The sequence below is a fragment of the Schistocerca americana genome, chromosome X, assembly GCF_021461395.2.
Source record: "Schistocerca americana isolate TAMUIC-IGC-003095 chromosome X, iqSchAmer2.1, whole genome shotgun sequence".
Lineage (NCBI taxonomy): Eukaryota > Metazoa > Arthropoda > Insecta > Orthoptera > Acrididae > Schistocerca > Schistocerca americana.
In genome coordinates, this window is record NC_060130.1 from 847,027,189 (window position 1) to 847,042,013 (window position 14,825).

The 14,825-nt window shown below is 36.2% G+C and overlaps 1 protein-coding gene across 1 annotated transcript in view; it reads left to right on the forward strand.

Moving 5' to 3' along the window:
* Positions 1 to 14,825, forward strand: part of LOC124556600 (E3 ubiquitin-protein ligase HERC2) — an 832,907-nt gene that overhangs the window by 212,767 nt on the left and 605,315 nt on the right. Inside the window, exon 19 of the mRNA XM_047130567.1 lies at positions 11,169 to 11,279. Within this exon, the coding sequence (XP_046986523.1) occupies positions 11,169 to 11,279 (111 nt within the window). The remainder of the gene's footprint in view (positions 1 to 11,168; positions 11,280 to 14,825) is intronic.

The window sequence follows — 14,825 nt, forward strand, 5'->3', positions numbered from 1 at the left end:
TTTGTTGCTATATATAGTAATGAAATTGAAACAGTTAGTTGCTGGGAGTTAGTATGGGTAGAAGTTACGCTTTACAACAAAAATAAACTAATAAGTGGTTCCTTTTATCATCTCCCCGACTCAGATGATGTAATTGCTCAAAGATTCAAGGAAAATTTGAGTCTCATTTCAAATAAGTGCTGGACTCACACAGTTATTGTTGATGGTGACTTCAATCAATCCTCAATTTGTTGGCAAAAATACATATTTAAAGTCAGTGGTAGGCATAAAACCTCACCCAAAATTCTACCAAATTTCTTTCACCAAAAACTACTTTGAGCAGTTAGTTCTGGAGCCCACTCAAAATGTGAATGATTGCAGTAATAACATACTAAACCTCTTGGTGATGAATAAGCCAATGCAAACATAGTATGTCATGATAGATACACAAATTAGTGACTGAGAGGTCATTGTAGTGAGACTGAATACTGTAACATCCAAATCCACCAAAAATAAATGCAAAATTAGTGTTTCCACAGAAACACTGTAAGTGTAGGCCAAATGTGGCTCAAATTCAAAGAAATGGTGTTGATGGCAATTGAGGGTTTTACACAAGTAAATTAATAAGAGGCAGAACTGATTTGTCACAGTACACAAAACAGGCCAGGACACTGTTGCAGAAGTAACTAAGATAGCATGCCAGAGTTAAAACAACAAAAGATATCCTAGATTGGGATGGTTACGGCAGAGCTGTCCAACTTACGTGCTTGAGCACATTTAACTCATGCCTATAGTGCTACCGGCACTGCTGCCATCACAATCAGTATTTCAGTACTACTACTACTAACTTGTAATGCAGTAAAAGTATTTCAAAGAATAATAATTAATAGTGCTTGGATTTGCAATTTACATAATTAATGTGAAGTTTGGCACTGCACATTCCCTGTAACTTAAGAAAGAATCTGGAGTGTAGCTGGAACCAGCTGTTCTTAATGTGTCATCTAGATATGAATCTGTCAGACTGGGTTGGTATTTATTCTAGATGATGCTTATGGACTGGAAATATTTGCATTTTGCAATAAATGCAAAGTAGGTGTGAATTCTGCCTCAAAATGTGAAAACACGAAATTATTTAATAGGCACTACTATTTCATAGTGAATTGTATCCAGATGAACTATTTTATCAGAGATGGTTCAAAATAGCTATATTTTTAGCATGTAAATCTCAAAAATGTAACCAATTTTCAGTTACTAGTATTGTACAACATCTGGCAAAGCTCAATTTGGAAAGATAAAATGGGTAAGAACCCGTTTTCAAAATAAAAAGTGTACAAACTCAATAACATATCAGTACACTCAACGATCTGATGCCATGCCAATTGTGGGCAGTTGAATGGTCTATCTAAATTAAATGTTGCATAATGTAACATAGTACTCAGCCGTGGGACCTAGAATTTTATAACAAAGAAATGCCTAGTTTGTTTGTTGGCTAAAACTCAAGAGGTGGTATAATGCAGACACTTTTTGATGTGTAAAATTGGGTGGCGGGTGTTTTGAACTGTGACTGCATCGAATACCACTGGAGGTCGGGCCTGAACTACGTTGTCAACAATACTCTGCTAATCTCAGCGAGCAATTGCATGATAGCCCCCAAATGGTTTTTGTTGTGCGTTGCTTGTTGTTTTATTTTCTTATTTTGAAGATAAGTGAAGTAAGTAACACTGGACTGTTCCAGGTTTCGATAACGACCCTTACAACACCAAATCAGATCGGCGATCCCTGTGACAATGTGTCAGTTCTGTTGTAGGCTGCTACCCTGCGAAAGAGAGGTGGAGCTTGTTTTCCTGCACCACTCGTCTCCCCAGTGGCGGTCAAAATTCTAGTTTTTTTACACTTGCGGCCATCTGCTACTATAGCCTAAAGTGCTCGCACTATGCACTGTAGCGATTGGAAAACAAAATCTGTAATGTTTTTTGACTGCACCAAAATTCTTCCACTAACATTAAAATAGAATTACCATATGTTCTATTGTACTTCTATGCTTTAAGTGCTTTGTCATTTGTATCTGTAGTGTTATCAAGCATGGGTCACAAGACTATGAATTCCCATGAACGGTAGAAATTAATTGTCTGCAGATTTTGTAATCACTGAATTGGGTGGGCGAAAATCAAATAATGTCTAGAAACCCCTTAAATCGGTGACACATTCAGTTCACAGGCAGAAAAATGCTGCTGCTGTTCAAGAGAACAGTCATTTTTGAAAGCTTAAATACAGCCAAAGAAAGGCCATTTCTACGAACTTGCAGCGTGCTGCAGGTGAAAAATAGGTCTGCAACTTATCTTATAATTGAAATAAATGGTTGTAACTCCATCATAAGTTGCATTGAGAGGTATCGATTTTTTATTTCTGGATGGTGACTTAGTTTTGGACACCTGTGTCCATTTTCAAACAATCCTTGTTGTAAGTGTGACAAATAGAGGTGGTAGCCCATGTACAGAAACTGCCACTGCAGTAATCAAAGCGGTATATTGCTGACTTAACAACAGCAAAATACCCTCAAATGTCCATCCTGTGTAGTGTACTCTCTAATGTCTGTCCTATGTGTTGTATTTTGCTGTTGCTAAGTCAGCCATATACCACTTTTATCACTACAGGGGAAGTTCCTGTGCAAGGGCTATCGCCTGTATGTGTCACACTTACAGCACAGATGATTTGAAAATGGACACAGATGTTGAAAACTATTCACCATCAAGAAATAAAAAATTGATACTTCTCTATGCAACTTATGAAGGAACTACAACCATTTATTTCAAAGGCCAATTCGGAAGAAAATAGTGTCGAAGTTTATGCAAAAGCATAGATCTAACACTTTGTTTGTCTTCTCTCATGTAGTGTGACAACCTTTTAAATCTGTTAATCTAATCATTTACGAACAAAATAATAGATGCAGATTTTGGACAAAAGCCAACGTGAATTTTGCAAAAAATAGATGCTACATTTTAAGGTCCCAGATGATACTCATAGATGAAAATATGAGCTCACAGAGGTGTCTTTAGCAAAAACAACAATAGGTTTCCAAAGCACCACTAATGATCATGGGATATGTGTTCCTTTCCAACAGAGTCCAGAAGACTGCAGAACTCTTTCAGAGTTTTCCCCCTACTAAGCATCCTTATATCTGTCTGAAGAATTATATCACCATACATAGAATGTGTGATAATCAGAAGATTTCTGAACAGTCAGTGATATGTGGAAGATGGTCAAATGTAATTTACTATATGAGTTACATTCAAGCTTCATGACATAGTCAAACTTCAAAATCTTAGCACCTAAAGCTTCCTGGTAGATAATACAGTGACAAGGAAGAAATTCTGGAAGTGAATTATACAAAGACCAAGAAATCCAATATTCTTTCCAGTCAATGAAAGGTGTTGATTGTTGTTATAGCAACAAGTTTAGAGAGTAGAAAGTTGATATCTTTTGCAAATTTCATGAATGTATTAAATATGTGTTCTCCCCTGCTATGTTGTTGTTGTGGCAGCACTTCTGGAAATGCCTCCTTAACTGTAAGACCATTCTAATAAATAAATAAAACTCTCCAAAATTGGAAACATCAGTGTTTTCATCAAGCTGAAGCAGAAAATATTCACACGTTTGCAGGCTTGATATAATTGAGTTTCTAAATTTTTAGAAATCTGTTCAACATGTCTGGCGACAGTTTGGTGAAACAGCTGAAGTCCTTTTATAGAAGATGTAAGTGCAGATTTATCTTTGTGACCATTGAACAGAGATTCCAGGGCACTAATCATTGCTTTTTAAATACTTGTGTGTGTCTGAAAGATTTTTTTCCTTTTCATCAAAACATAACAGACTTTCTAAGAGACCATTTTCATGATACTATTTTGCCGAGTTGCCTTTGTAAATGCACTTTGCTTTAATATTAATGTAGATTTTAAGTCTCCACCTATCTGTTCTTGTAATTCAGAATTAACAGGGAAGTCAGTAGTTGAGTTTGTATGATTTGTCGAAAAATGACTTTCAGTATTACTTTTCTTCTATATCTACATCTACATCTACATTTACATCTGTACTCTGCAGTCCACCATGAGGTTTGTGATAGAGGGTATGTGCCATTGTACCGGCTATTAAGGTTTCTTCCTGTTCCATTCACGTATCCCTATGTGAGTGATACGCAGGGGACTGTAGTATCTTGGGAACAGACACACTACTGTTACGCAATAAGCGCACAGGTTTTCCTCTGAATTTGACAAGACACTACTTCTCTTTCCAATCACTGTTAAAGCTGTAAGTCCTCTGTCTTTTAGCCATATTGTATTAAGAATAATTGATCACACATAAAATGCGTAACTGAACTTACACTCACAGACACTCAAGTTATACTGGGTAGTGCCAAAAACATTGCACAGGAAGAAGCTGTTGGTAGAAACAACAGTGTTTAAAAAGAGCAGACTTATTGTTTGTGGCAAAGCTTTTTTGGGATTAAAGTGACTCTGTTTTCAATTCCCAACACTTGAGGTCTAACATTTGTGTAGGGAAATAATGATACAGCTTTGAGTGTTCAAAAAACAGTTTTGCTCTGAAATTTGATGTAATATTAGAAATTGTCAGAACAGAAATTCAGTTATGAAGGATGGCAGGAGAACATATCACAGGCACCATGGCAGCAGGGGGTGCCTCATTGGGCAGCTATAGAGTGCAGATTCTCGAAACGTAGTGTGATCTTCAGTCCGAGATACCTTTAACAGCTTCCACAATGAAGCTCTGCCTCAAAACCTGGCAGAAAATCCATAGAGTTTCAGATCATATATAAAATATATCAGAGTCAAGACACAGTCAATACCTTCACTGCACGATGGCAGTGGTAGTTTTACTGACCGTAATGCCGTTTTGTCTTATCACATAATAGTGTATGGGAACCTTACCAGGTAGGACTGATGGAGGACATAAAAAAAGTGCAAATAAGGACAGCTCGTTTCGTGTTATCACACAGTAGGGGTGAGAGTGTTACTGATATGATACACGAGGTGGGGTGGCTGTCACTGAAACAAAGGCGGTTTTCTTTGCGGTGAGATCTATTTACAAAAATTCAATCACCAACTTTCTCATCTGAATGCGTAAATATTTTGTTAACACCCACCTATGTGGGGAGAAATGATCATCATCATAAAATAAGAGAAATCAGAGCTCAAACGGAAAGATTTAGGCGTTACTTTTTCCCACGCGTCATTCGAGAATGGAATGTTAGAGAAGCAGTATGAAAATGGTTCGATGAACCCTCTGCCAGGCACTTAAGTGTGAATTTCAGAGTAACCATGTAGATGTAGAAGTATATGTACTGGGAAGAGTATCACCAAGTATGATAAGTGAGTTGGGGTGGAAATTTAAAATGAAGGCATTTTTCATTGCAGTAATATCTTTTCACAAAATTTCAATCACCAGCTTTCTGTTCCGAATGCAAAAATATTTTTTCGGCTTCCACCTACATTGGCGAGAAATGATGATTGTAATAAAATGAGAGAAATCAGGGCTCACATAGAAAGATTTAGGTTTTTGTTTCTCCCACATGCTATTCGAGAGTAGAGAAATAGTTTGAAAGTGGTTCTGTGTACCATCTGCCAAACACTTAACTGTGAACTATGAAGTAGTCGTGTAGATATAGATTTAGCTGGAGAAAATATCCTGACATTTATCAAGTGACAGAAAGCTGCTGTGAATGGATGTGTTGGGTGAACTACTGAGAATCACATAGTAGTGATACCAAAAGTACTTCAATTACTATCCTCCCCCATGGATTGTCTCTCCAGGAAATACAGGACTTAATAGTACTCATTTATTTGACTGTGAGGAGCAAGAATGTTGTTGCTCTAGGCACCTGTATAGGGGAAACATGAACCAGGGAGAACTCAGGGTACAAGCTTGTTCCTTCCTGAGAAATATATCAAGGCATGTGGCATCAGTGTTCTCAAATTTGAGTGTACAACTGTTTTGGGGTTCACGCAAGTGAATTACCTGAAAACAAAGTGTGGTGTTACAGTTTTAGGAGTGGCTCATACACTCAATGCATATGCCCTAACAAAAGAAAAATGTTTGTAAAACAGCTTATTAATTTCAGTCAATAATGAGCTAAAATCATTTTAAGAAAAATTTGAACATTCCCACACCCAATTAGATACCATTGATCATATCACATAATTCTACATATAATTACAGTAATCAACTGCAGAGAACTGGCAGAACCTATCTCGTTGGATATCTGTAGCGAATGATAAGGCAGTTCGTATAGCAGAATTCTGGGCACCACGTGGAATATCATCATGTGTATATGATTTGTAATCCTTGTAATATATTCAACAATATATGTATTGTATGCTATGTTCTGGACACATATAAATAAATAAGTGGTACAGTCACAATCACTAGCGAAACAAGCTTCATCACAAAGTTGTAAAATCTGAGTACCATCAGCGTCACATATGTGCTGACAGTTTTCATAAACAGTTTAGACTGCCGTGGTGTGATGACTGGCATGACTGCATTCTGCTACAGTAAATATTGCTGCTGCAGTAAAGTTCTCTTTAATTAATCTACTCTTTTTGTCATTTAAAAAGAAGGTACCTAAACTTTTGTACCTGGAGCTAAGACAAATAAAAATAGGTGTGCAGTCCATTGTGCTTACATCGTGTATGATAAAATATTAGGCGAAGGTCAGCTTTATTAAAAACACTATTTGTATTACAAATATAACGAAATAACAAACAACTACTAGCATAAAAGAAATTTAATTTCTTTACCAGTTTCAGACACTTAGTGCCCTTCTTCAGAAGGTTCTATCTATCACATTATTTGCGAGTGTCAACAGTAAGATGTGTACAGAAAAATGCCATGGTCATGGTGTTCTTAGTGTCTGTACAAAAATAGTTTAACCTTCTGGAGGAGGGCACTAAGAGTCGTAAACCAGTAAATAAATTAAATTTATTTTATGCAACTTATTGCTTATTAGGTCGTTATATACAACTACAGTTGTTGAGGGTGGATAAAATACTATATTACAGATGTTCATAGAATAACAATGTACAGTGAAATTACTAATTGAACCAAGAAGTCTGCTGCCTGCCATCAAAGTAGAACAAAATACCACACAAGTGTGAGCGCACATGCCGCATCCACACAATCCACTAGACAACAGATAACAGACATGTAGTTTACAGTTATACGAATTGTGGTCATATGTAAAGACTGCCATTGGCACCCTAGTTAGTATCTAGAGTCTGAGGGAAGACACAAGTACTGAAACCAAGTGTAACAAAGTAAAAGCAGAAATGTTGTACTCGTTTTAAAATGTTCCTGTACAAAGAAATTCCAAGGTTACTGTTCCTTTTTAATTATAGCACCACTGCAAAGATGAGTGATGTAGGTACTTTATTAATGCCAGTGACATTGAGAAACAGATGAAATTGCTGAAGTTGAACAAGGTCCCAGGGTCTGATGGACTCCCTGTCAGATTGTATACACAGATTCCAGTTTAGTTAGACGTCTGTCTTAATGAAAATATATCATATATCCATCAGACAAAAAATTCTGCTCAGTGGTTGGAAGAAAGTACAGTTCACATCAGTCTAGGAACAGTGATCCACAAAACTACCATCCAGCCTCTTTGACATCCATTTGTCATAGAAACTTAGAACATATTCTGAGCTCAAGTGTAATGAGGTATCTCCAACAGAATCTCCTCGGTCCCAATAAACATGGATTCCAAAAACACTAAACAATGCAAAACTCATTGTGCACTTTTCTCACATGACATCCTGAAAGCTGTGGATCAAGAAAATTGTGTAAAAGCAGTATTTCTAATACTTCCTAGAAGCATTTTACTCAGTAGCACACTAGTGATTATTAATTAAATATTACGGGGTATCAAACAAAATTTGGGTCTGAATTAAGGAATTCTTGGTAGGGAGGACACAACGTGTCATCTTGTATGAAGAGTCATTGACAGATATGGAAGTAACTTCAGTTGTGTCCCAAGGAAGAGAGTTGGGGGAACCTTTGCAGTTAATTATATATTGCCACAAGCTGTGCTGCATGTATTGTGGTATGGCAGTTAGTGTTACTGGCTAGTGTGCTGCAGGTTGCCAGTTGAAACCCAGTTATTTTTCATTTACCATTTACCAGTTCTTGAAGGTTCTCAAAATTTCTTATGTTTGTAATGTCTGGGATATTCAATGCTTGTATAAATAGCTGCACTCTCCTCCAGGAGTTCAGTCATATGTAGGCCGTACGTTGGTGTCCATAATAAATGTACTTTCAGTGCTTAGTTTTGTACTTAACTGATAACCCTGTTTTCAGATTTGGAATTGATTCTGGTGATGACCTGACAATGTTAATGACTAGCAAGGTGATATTAATATTAAACTTAGATTTTTTGTGGGTGATGTAATTATCTACAATGAAGTACTGTCTGAATAAAGTTGCACAAATAATCAGTCACTCCTTAATAAGATTTCAAAATCTTGTAAACATGCACCTGATTAGCATGTTCAGAAATGTAAAAATTGTGCACTTCACAAAATGGAGAGTAGTAGTACCACATAACTTAAGTATCAATGAGTTATGACTGGAATCTACCAACTCATACAAATATCTGAGTTAAACAATATACTGGAGTATGAAATGCAATGATTAGATAGGCTCAATTGTAGGTAAAGCAGGTGGCAGACTTCATTTTATTGTTCATTGGCAGTATACTAGGAAAATGCTGTTGGTCTCCATTTGCGAATGGAATGGGTTGAAATCCTAATGATTAGTACAATAGGAAGTACCCTCTGTCATGCACTTTACTGTGGTTTGCAGAGTGAGGCTGTAGACCTAAACGTACCTATAGAATGACTTGATTTCATCAGTAGCACATATCATGATGGTTGTTTTGTTTGTACACAATAAAAGATTAATTATTACAGATTCATATCAGAACTGTACAAAGCATTGAATTGTATTTTGTACAGTAACAGTTCTTGGTTGGATACGGTGTATACAGACTTAAGGACCATGGTTGTCCTCAAGAGGTTATCTCATAACATTATCACTGATCTTCCCATGGTCAGTCATTCAGTTTATTTGTCCGAATGACACAGTTTTGACTCTGTCAGACTAGGAAGTACACATTACACATTAAATGTAAACACCTGCTGAAAATCTTACTGCACTGCTCACTGTACTGCCAGACTCCAACCTAAATGTTGCAAATCCACCCAGGCTCAAATACAGATCAGCAGCAATGATATCTGCTATACTGCAAACAATAAGTCGCATCTCGCAAGCACACATGCATGCGTCGGTGTGTGCGCATGAGTACAGAAGGTTCAGCTGTCCCTACCAGTGTTGTTTTATGCACCTTGCAACATTACATCAGGCCTTCAACAATCACTTGCAAGATTTTCATATTCTCTCACTATACACAAACCTTTAGGTCTACAGAAAAAAATTAACAGGACCTTTTTGTAGGAAACTTGGTTCAGCTAAATTTTATACTGGAGTATGTTTCTGCTAGAGGCCATTGTTTTTTAGTTATTCAAGAAACACATACTAAAGTAACTTTCAAACGATCCCACACTCAGGCCCCACTGGTCAGGATTTCTGATATATTGTTCACGGCAATCCTTTGTACTACTATACAAAAATTAGCGACTGTGTGAATTATTTCCCACATTTGACCTTTTTTTGGTCTTCATTGACTGGCCTTATTATGTCACCAGCTCAATCGAGCCCCTACAAGTTGTAAAATTGACATTTGTGTAAATTTTACCTAACAGTTATGTTAATTTTAACAGATGTTGTTGTATTTGCCAGGCCTTCGGACTATGAAGTTACTGTGCTTGTAAGGGTTAAGTTTGGATTGAATTGTCAGTGTAATTAGTTGTAGTGTAATGGTTACAATAGTCATTTTTCTTTTGCTACCTCCACGGGTGTGTTTAAATTGGTAATGTTAACAACATAGCTGACTCTGCTGATGGCGTAATAGCCCAGTCGATAGATATAAAAAAAAGTTATTGGTAGTAGTTCATGTAGCCTAAAATTTTTGTACAGAGGTAGGAGGGAGTGCCGCAAATAACATACCAGAAATCCTGACTGGTGACGGATGAGTGTGGAAGGGGGAGGTACATTTTAAGGTCACTTCTGTATGTTTTTCTTTAATAATTCAAAATTCTGACATTGCCCTCACAGTATATATTTTCTTTAATGTCGTTTGTTGTTAGCGATATTAGCCTATTCCCAAGAGTTAGCAGCTTTCACTCAGTTAATAATATTAGGCAGAAATCAAATTTGCATGTAGAATGCACTTCCTTGACTCTTGTGCAGAAAGGAGTGCAGTATTCTGCTGCATCCATTTTCAATAAGTTACCACAAGAACTCAAAAATCTTAGCAGTAGCCCAAACTCTTTTAAGTCCAAACTGAAGAGTTTCCTCATGGCTCACTCCTTCTATTCTGTTGAGGAGCTCCTGGAAGAGCTAAAAAATTAAGCAAATTCCAGTGTTACATTGTTGATTTTCTTCATTTAAACTTACGACTTGTCACCTGAATATGTTTTTTTATATTTCATTTTATCTGTTTCTAATATCGTGTTATAATTTCATGTATTGACTCGTTCCATGACCATGGAGACTTCTCCTTAATTTGGTCCCACGGAACAATAAATAAATAAATAAAAACCATAGCTTCCAGTGAAAACATAGCCCAGTACAAAATTGTACTACATTAAATTTCCTACAAGGTGGTCCTGTTCATTTTTTCTGTAGCACTAACAATTTGTGCATAGAAAGTGAGAGGACATGAAAATCTCTCATGTGGTTTTCGAAGACCAGATAAGACATTACAGGTTGCATAAAACATCATTGTTAGGGGTACCTGAAGGACCCTGTGTGTACTGCTGTCAACCATTTAACAGTAGGACAACCCATTCCTAGCCTCTTATAACATGCTGTATCCCAAAAGATCTGGAGCTTTTTGATATTTTTAAAAGGAATATTGTAGATTACTTTCTATATAATCTCTGTAACCTTGATTGTTTCAACCAGTTGTTTCTTTGTGTCATTTCTTCATAAAATAATAAGTTATTTTTAGCTTTGTGGTGTAAGTGTTTATTTATTTATGTATTTATTTATTTTTCTAGTAACTGATCCTTCTGATACAAGCCCAGGTCATCGCTTCATGACAGATCTTCTAGTATCAAGCCTGATGGCAGATGGAGGACTTGAAACAGCTCTGAAAGCAGCATTCAAAGGTTGGGATATATTTTTGTGCAAGTATATTGTAAATATTGCAACAGTTGTAGTGTTCAGCTTACAGTATACTAAATAAAAAATATGATTATCAGGCTGGCTCAGGCTTTTTGTCAGCACTGCAAATTTTCTTAAAACTTTTGTTCATGTTCTAATTTGATTAAAGCATATTTGAAGGTCAGTTACCTAACTTATTGAAATTATCAGAGTATTTTTAAGTATCTAGTTAAAATGTTTGTGCTTGTTTCCAAATGTATTAATGTATTTCAACCAAAGCTTATATTGGCAAGTTAATTTGATGCTTGTTTCTTGATAATTATATTGATTAAAGTTGCTGAGTGCTACTGAATAGCAAATCCATCACAGGTGTGTGCTTCATGTTTAGAAATAATCTGCACAAATTATTTAAAAGAATAGTGTGACGTGCCACATAATGTAAGCAGTATTGTGGCAATAATCATAAACTTTGTTTCAAATTGCTTGTTAAATATTTTTTTATCACATTCATAACTTCATACTTTATTCTTAGATTCTGACCTTTCATTTGTTAGAATCAACTGACTGACTGTGAACCCAACTAAACGAAACTTGCCGAATGTGTGTGCTTTGTTTACAGTCACTTCATGTATTGAAAAAAGGTAGGGTGCCTGAGTCTTAAGAATGAAGCCATTGGCTTGTCACAATTAATATGTAGTAATAGAACAATTCAACGTTATTTAATAAAGTGCTTATGTGAGCTATTGAAAAAGTCTGTGTTATTTGTTGAAAATTATATGGTAAAATGAAAATTTTATTAGTAGAGGGCCTTACTTTTTTTATTGAATTTAAATGAAGAAGTGTGCAAAATGTAGACTGCTCTGCTGTAGTATGCTTATTATGAAAAGATGTCCATTTGGTTAATGAAAATGGACCATATCTTCTTGTCCTTTCATCTAAATCTTTGTGGTGAGTATGCTATGTACATTCCTGTCTGCAATAATGATGACAGCTGTGTTTACACTGCTGCAACGCACATTTCTGGTTTGACAAATACTCATAAAACCTATTGCACTTCAGGTGCCCTAATAGATCATCCTCTCACCATCCTGTAGAAAATGTCTGGGACTATTTTGCATAGCAAGTGAAATGTAGCAATTAACATCTCTGCAATTTGGTGGATCTATGGAATGTAATCATCAATAAGTTGCTTGAATTGGATATAGCATTCATGGAGAGAAATGTCATCACATCCTTGCTGCATTGAGACCATTATCAAGTTACAGGTGGTGATACATGGTTTTAACATGATGCCTCTAATTTTTTTCTGCTGTGCATTTTTTCACTCAACTAATCAGCTTTTTGTTCATTAAGAATCACTCCAATTGCTCAGAGGTGGAAGTTATGAATTAAATAGTATACCATAATAAAATTATGCTATATCACTTGACTCACTCTGTTCATGTAATGTGCACATTTTCAAGTGTCCTACCTTGTGCAAGTGTGGACATTGTAGCATCAACCAAAGGAACAATTAAGTTTGCTGATTATTATAGGACGAAGGCTAAAGATTTACTCTACTGGTTTTATTTTATAACTTGACACATCAGCATAAAAAAATCCCTTTAAATATGTTCTTCACACATCACCGTCGATGTGCAACCTGTGCTGTCATTTTGACAGATGCGATGAGCATAAATGTCTCACAGTATGCATATCAGCTTTGTTAAAAGCTCTTATGTTTAAATAAAAAAGGCAGTGGAATGCGATCAGGTAAGAATTTTACTGCAATCTGTAAGGTTTTGCAATAGCTTAATTGAGAAAGGCATTGAAATACTCATTGTGTACTCTATCATTAGTAAGAATTTAGGCTTTATAGTTAGAAAGATAATGGACATTGCTTTACCAACTTTAAGGCAGCTGTTAGCCTCAGAAATGACATGACAGCTTTAATTAAGCTCAAAAGTCATCTTGATGTTTTGAAGAAAAGACATTTTTAATTATTTATGCCAAAGCCACTGTTTAGTTTTGATTTCATATTTGTGTTGCTGGGAAGGTATTTGGTGATTCGATTTACCCCTGATGTAAAGTGTGCCTCTTTATGGCTCCATAGGTGACAGAGGTATTATGAATGGTGATGTCTGTAGTTGGAGGTTTGCGGAAGATATTGAAGGTATTGAATGTTTATGACAGTTAAATCGAGGAAGTTAATGCAATTACTCAGCTCATTTTTTTTATTTTTGATGTGATTTTTTTGTGCATATTGTTAAACTGTGAATGGAGATCACTAAATTCCTTTGCTGATCCATTAAATAGAATAATGGTGTCATCTACATGTCTTAGATAGTATATTACTTTTCTTTACCAGTGATCTTGTTCTTCAAAGAATTTATCTTTAGGTGGTCTAGAAACATGTTTGCTAGTGTTCCAGACATGTGACTATCTACTGCAAGGCCATCTTTTTATGAGAATATTTGATCATTGAAGCTAAAATATTTGGGATAATATTATGGTTTGTAGTCCTACAAATTTATAAACTTCTGCTTGAGATATGTTTCTGTATTTTAAGAGATTTTCTTTTTGTATGTCAATGGTTTCATTGTTGGTACATAGGTGTATTTAATTAGCTACGTCTTAGGAAAGAGACGTGTATTAAGCTATCAGGCATCATCCAACTGAGAACTAATTACATGTGGCATTCCACAAGGTTCCATCTTAGGGTCCTTACCTTTTCTTGTGTATATAAATGACCTTTCATCAGTAACATTACCAGATGCCAAGTTTGTTTTGTTTGCCAATGATGCAAACATTGCAATAAATAGCAAATCAAGTCTAGTCTTAGAAAGATCGGCTAATAAAATATTTGTGGACATTAATCACTGGTTCCTAGCCAATTCTTTGTCAATAAACTTTGAGAAAACCCACTACATGCAGTTCAGAACTTGTAAGGGGTGTCCCAAGAGTGTATGCCTAACATAAGATGACAAGCAGATAGAAGAAGTGGACAGTGTTAAATTCTTGGGATTAAAGCTTGATAATAAATTCAACTGGGAGCAGCACACCACATGACTACTGAAGCGTCTTAACAAATCTCTATTTGCAATGCGAATTGTGTCAGGCATAGGGGATATAAAAATGAATAAGCTGGCATACTATGCTTATTTTCATTCCATAATGTCATATGGGATTATTTTTTAGGGCAATTCATCAAGCCAAGCTAAAGTTCTCCAGGCACAAAAATGTGCATTATGAGTTATATGTGGTGTAAACCCAAGAACATACTGCAGAAGCCTATTTAGGGGACTAGGGATACTAACTACGGCTTCCCAATATATTAATTCCTTAATGAAATTTGTCATTAAAATTTTATCACATTTTCAAACCAATAGCTCAATTCATGTAATCAGTACTAGAAATACACTCCTGGAAATGGAAAAAAGAACACATTGACACCGGTGTGTCAGACCCACCATACTTGCTCCAGACACTGCGAGAGGGCTGTACAAGCAATGATCACACGCACGGCACAGCGGACACACCAGGAACCGCGATGTTGGCCGTCGAATGGCGCT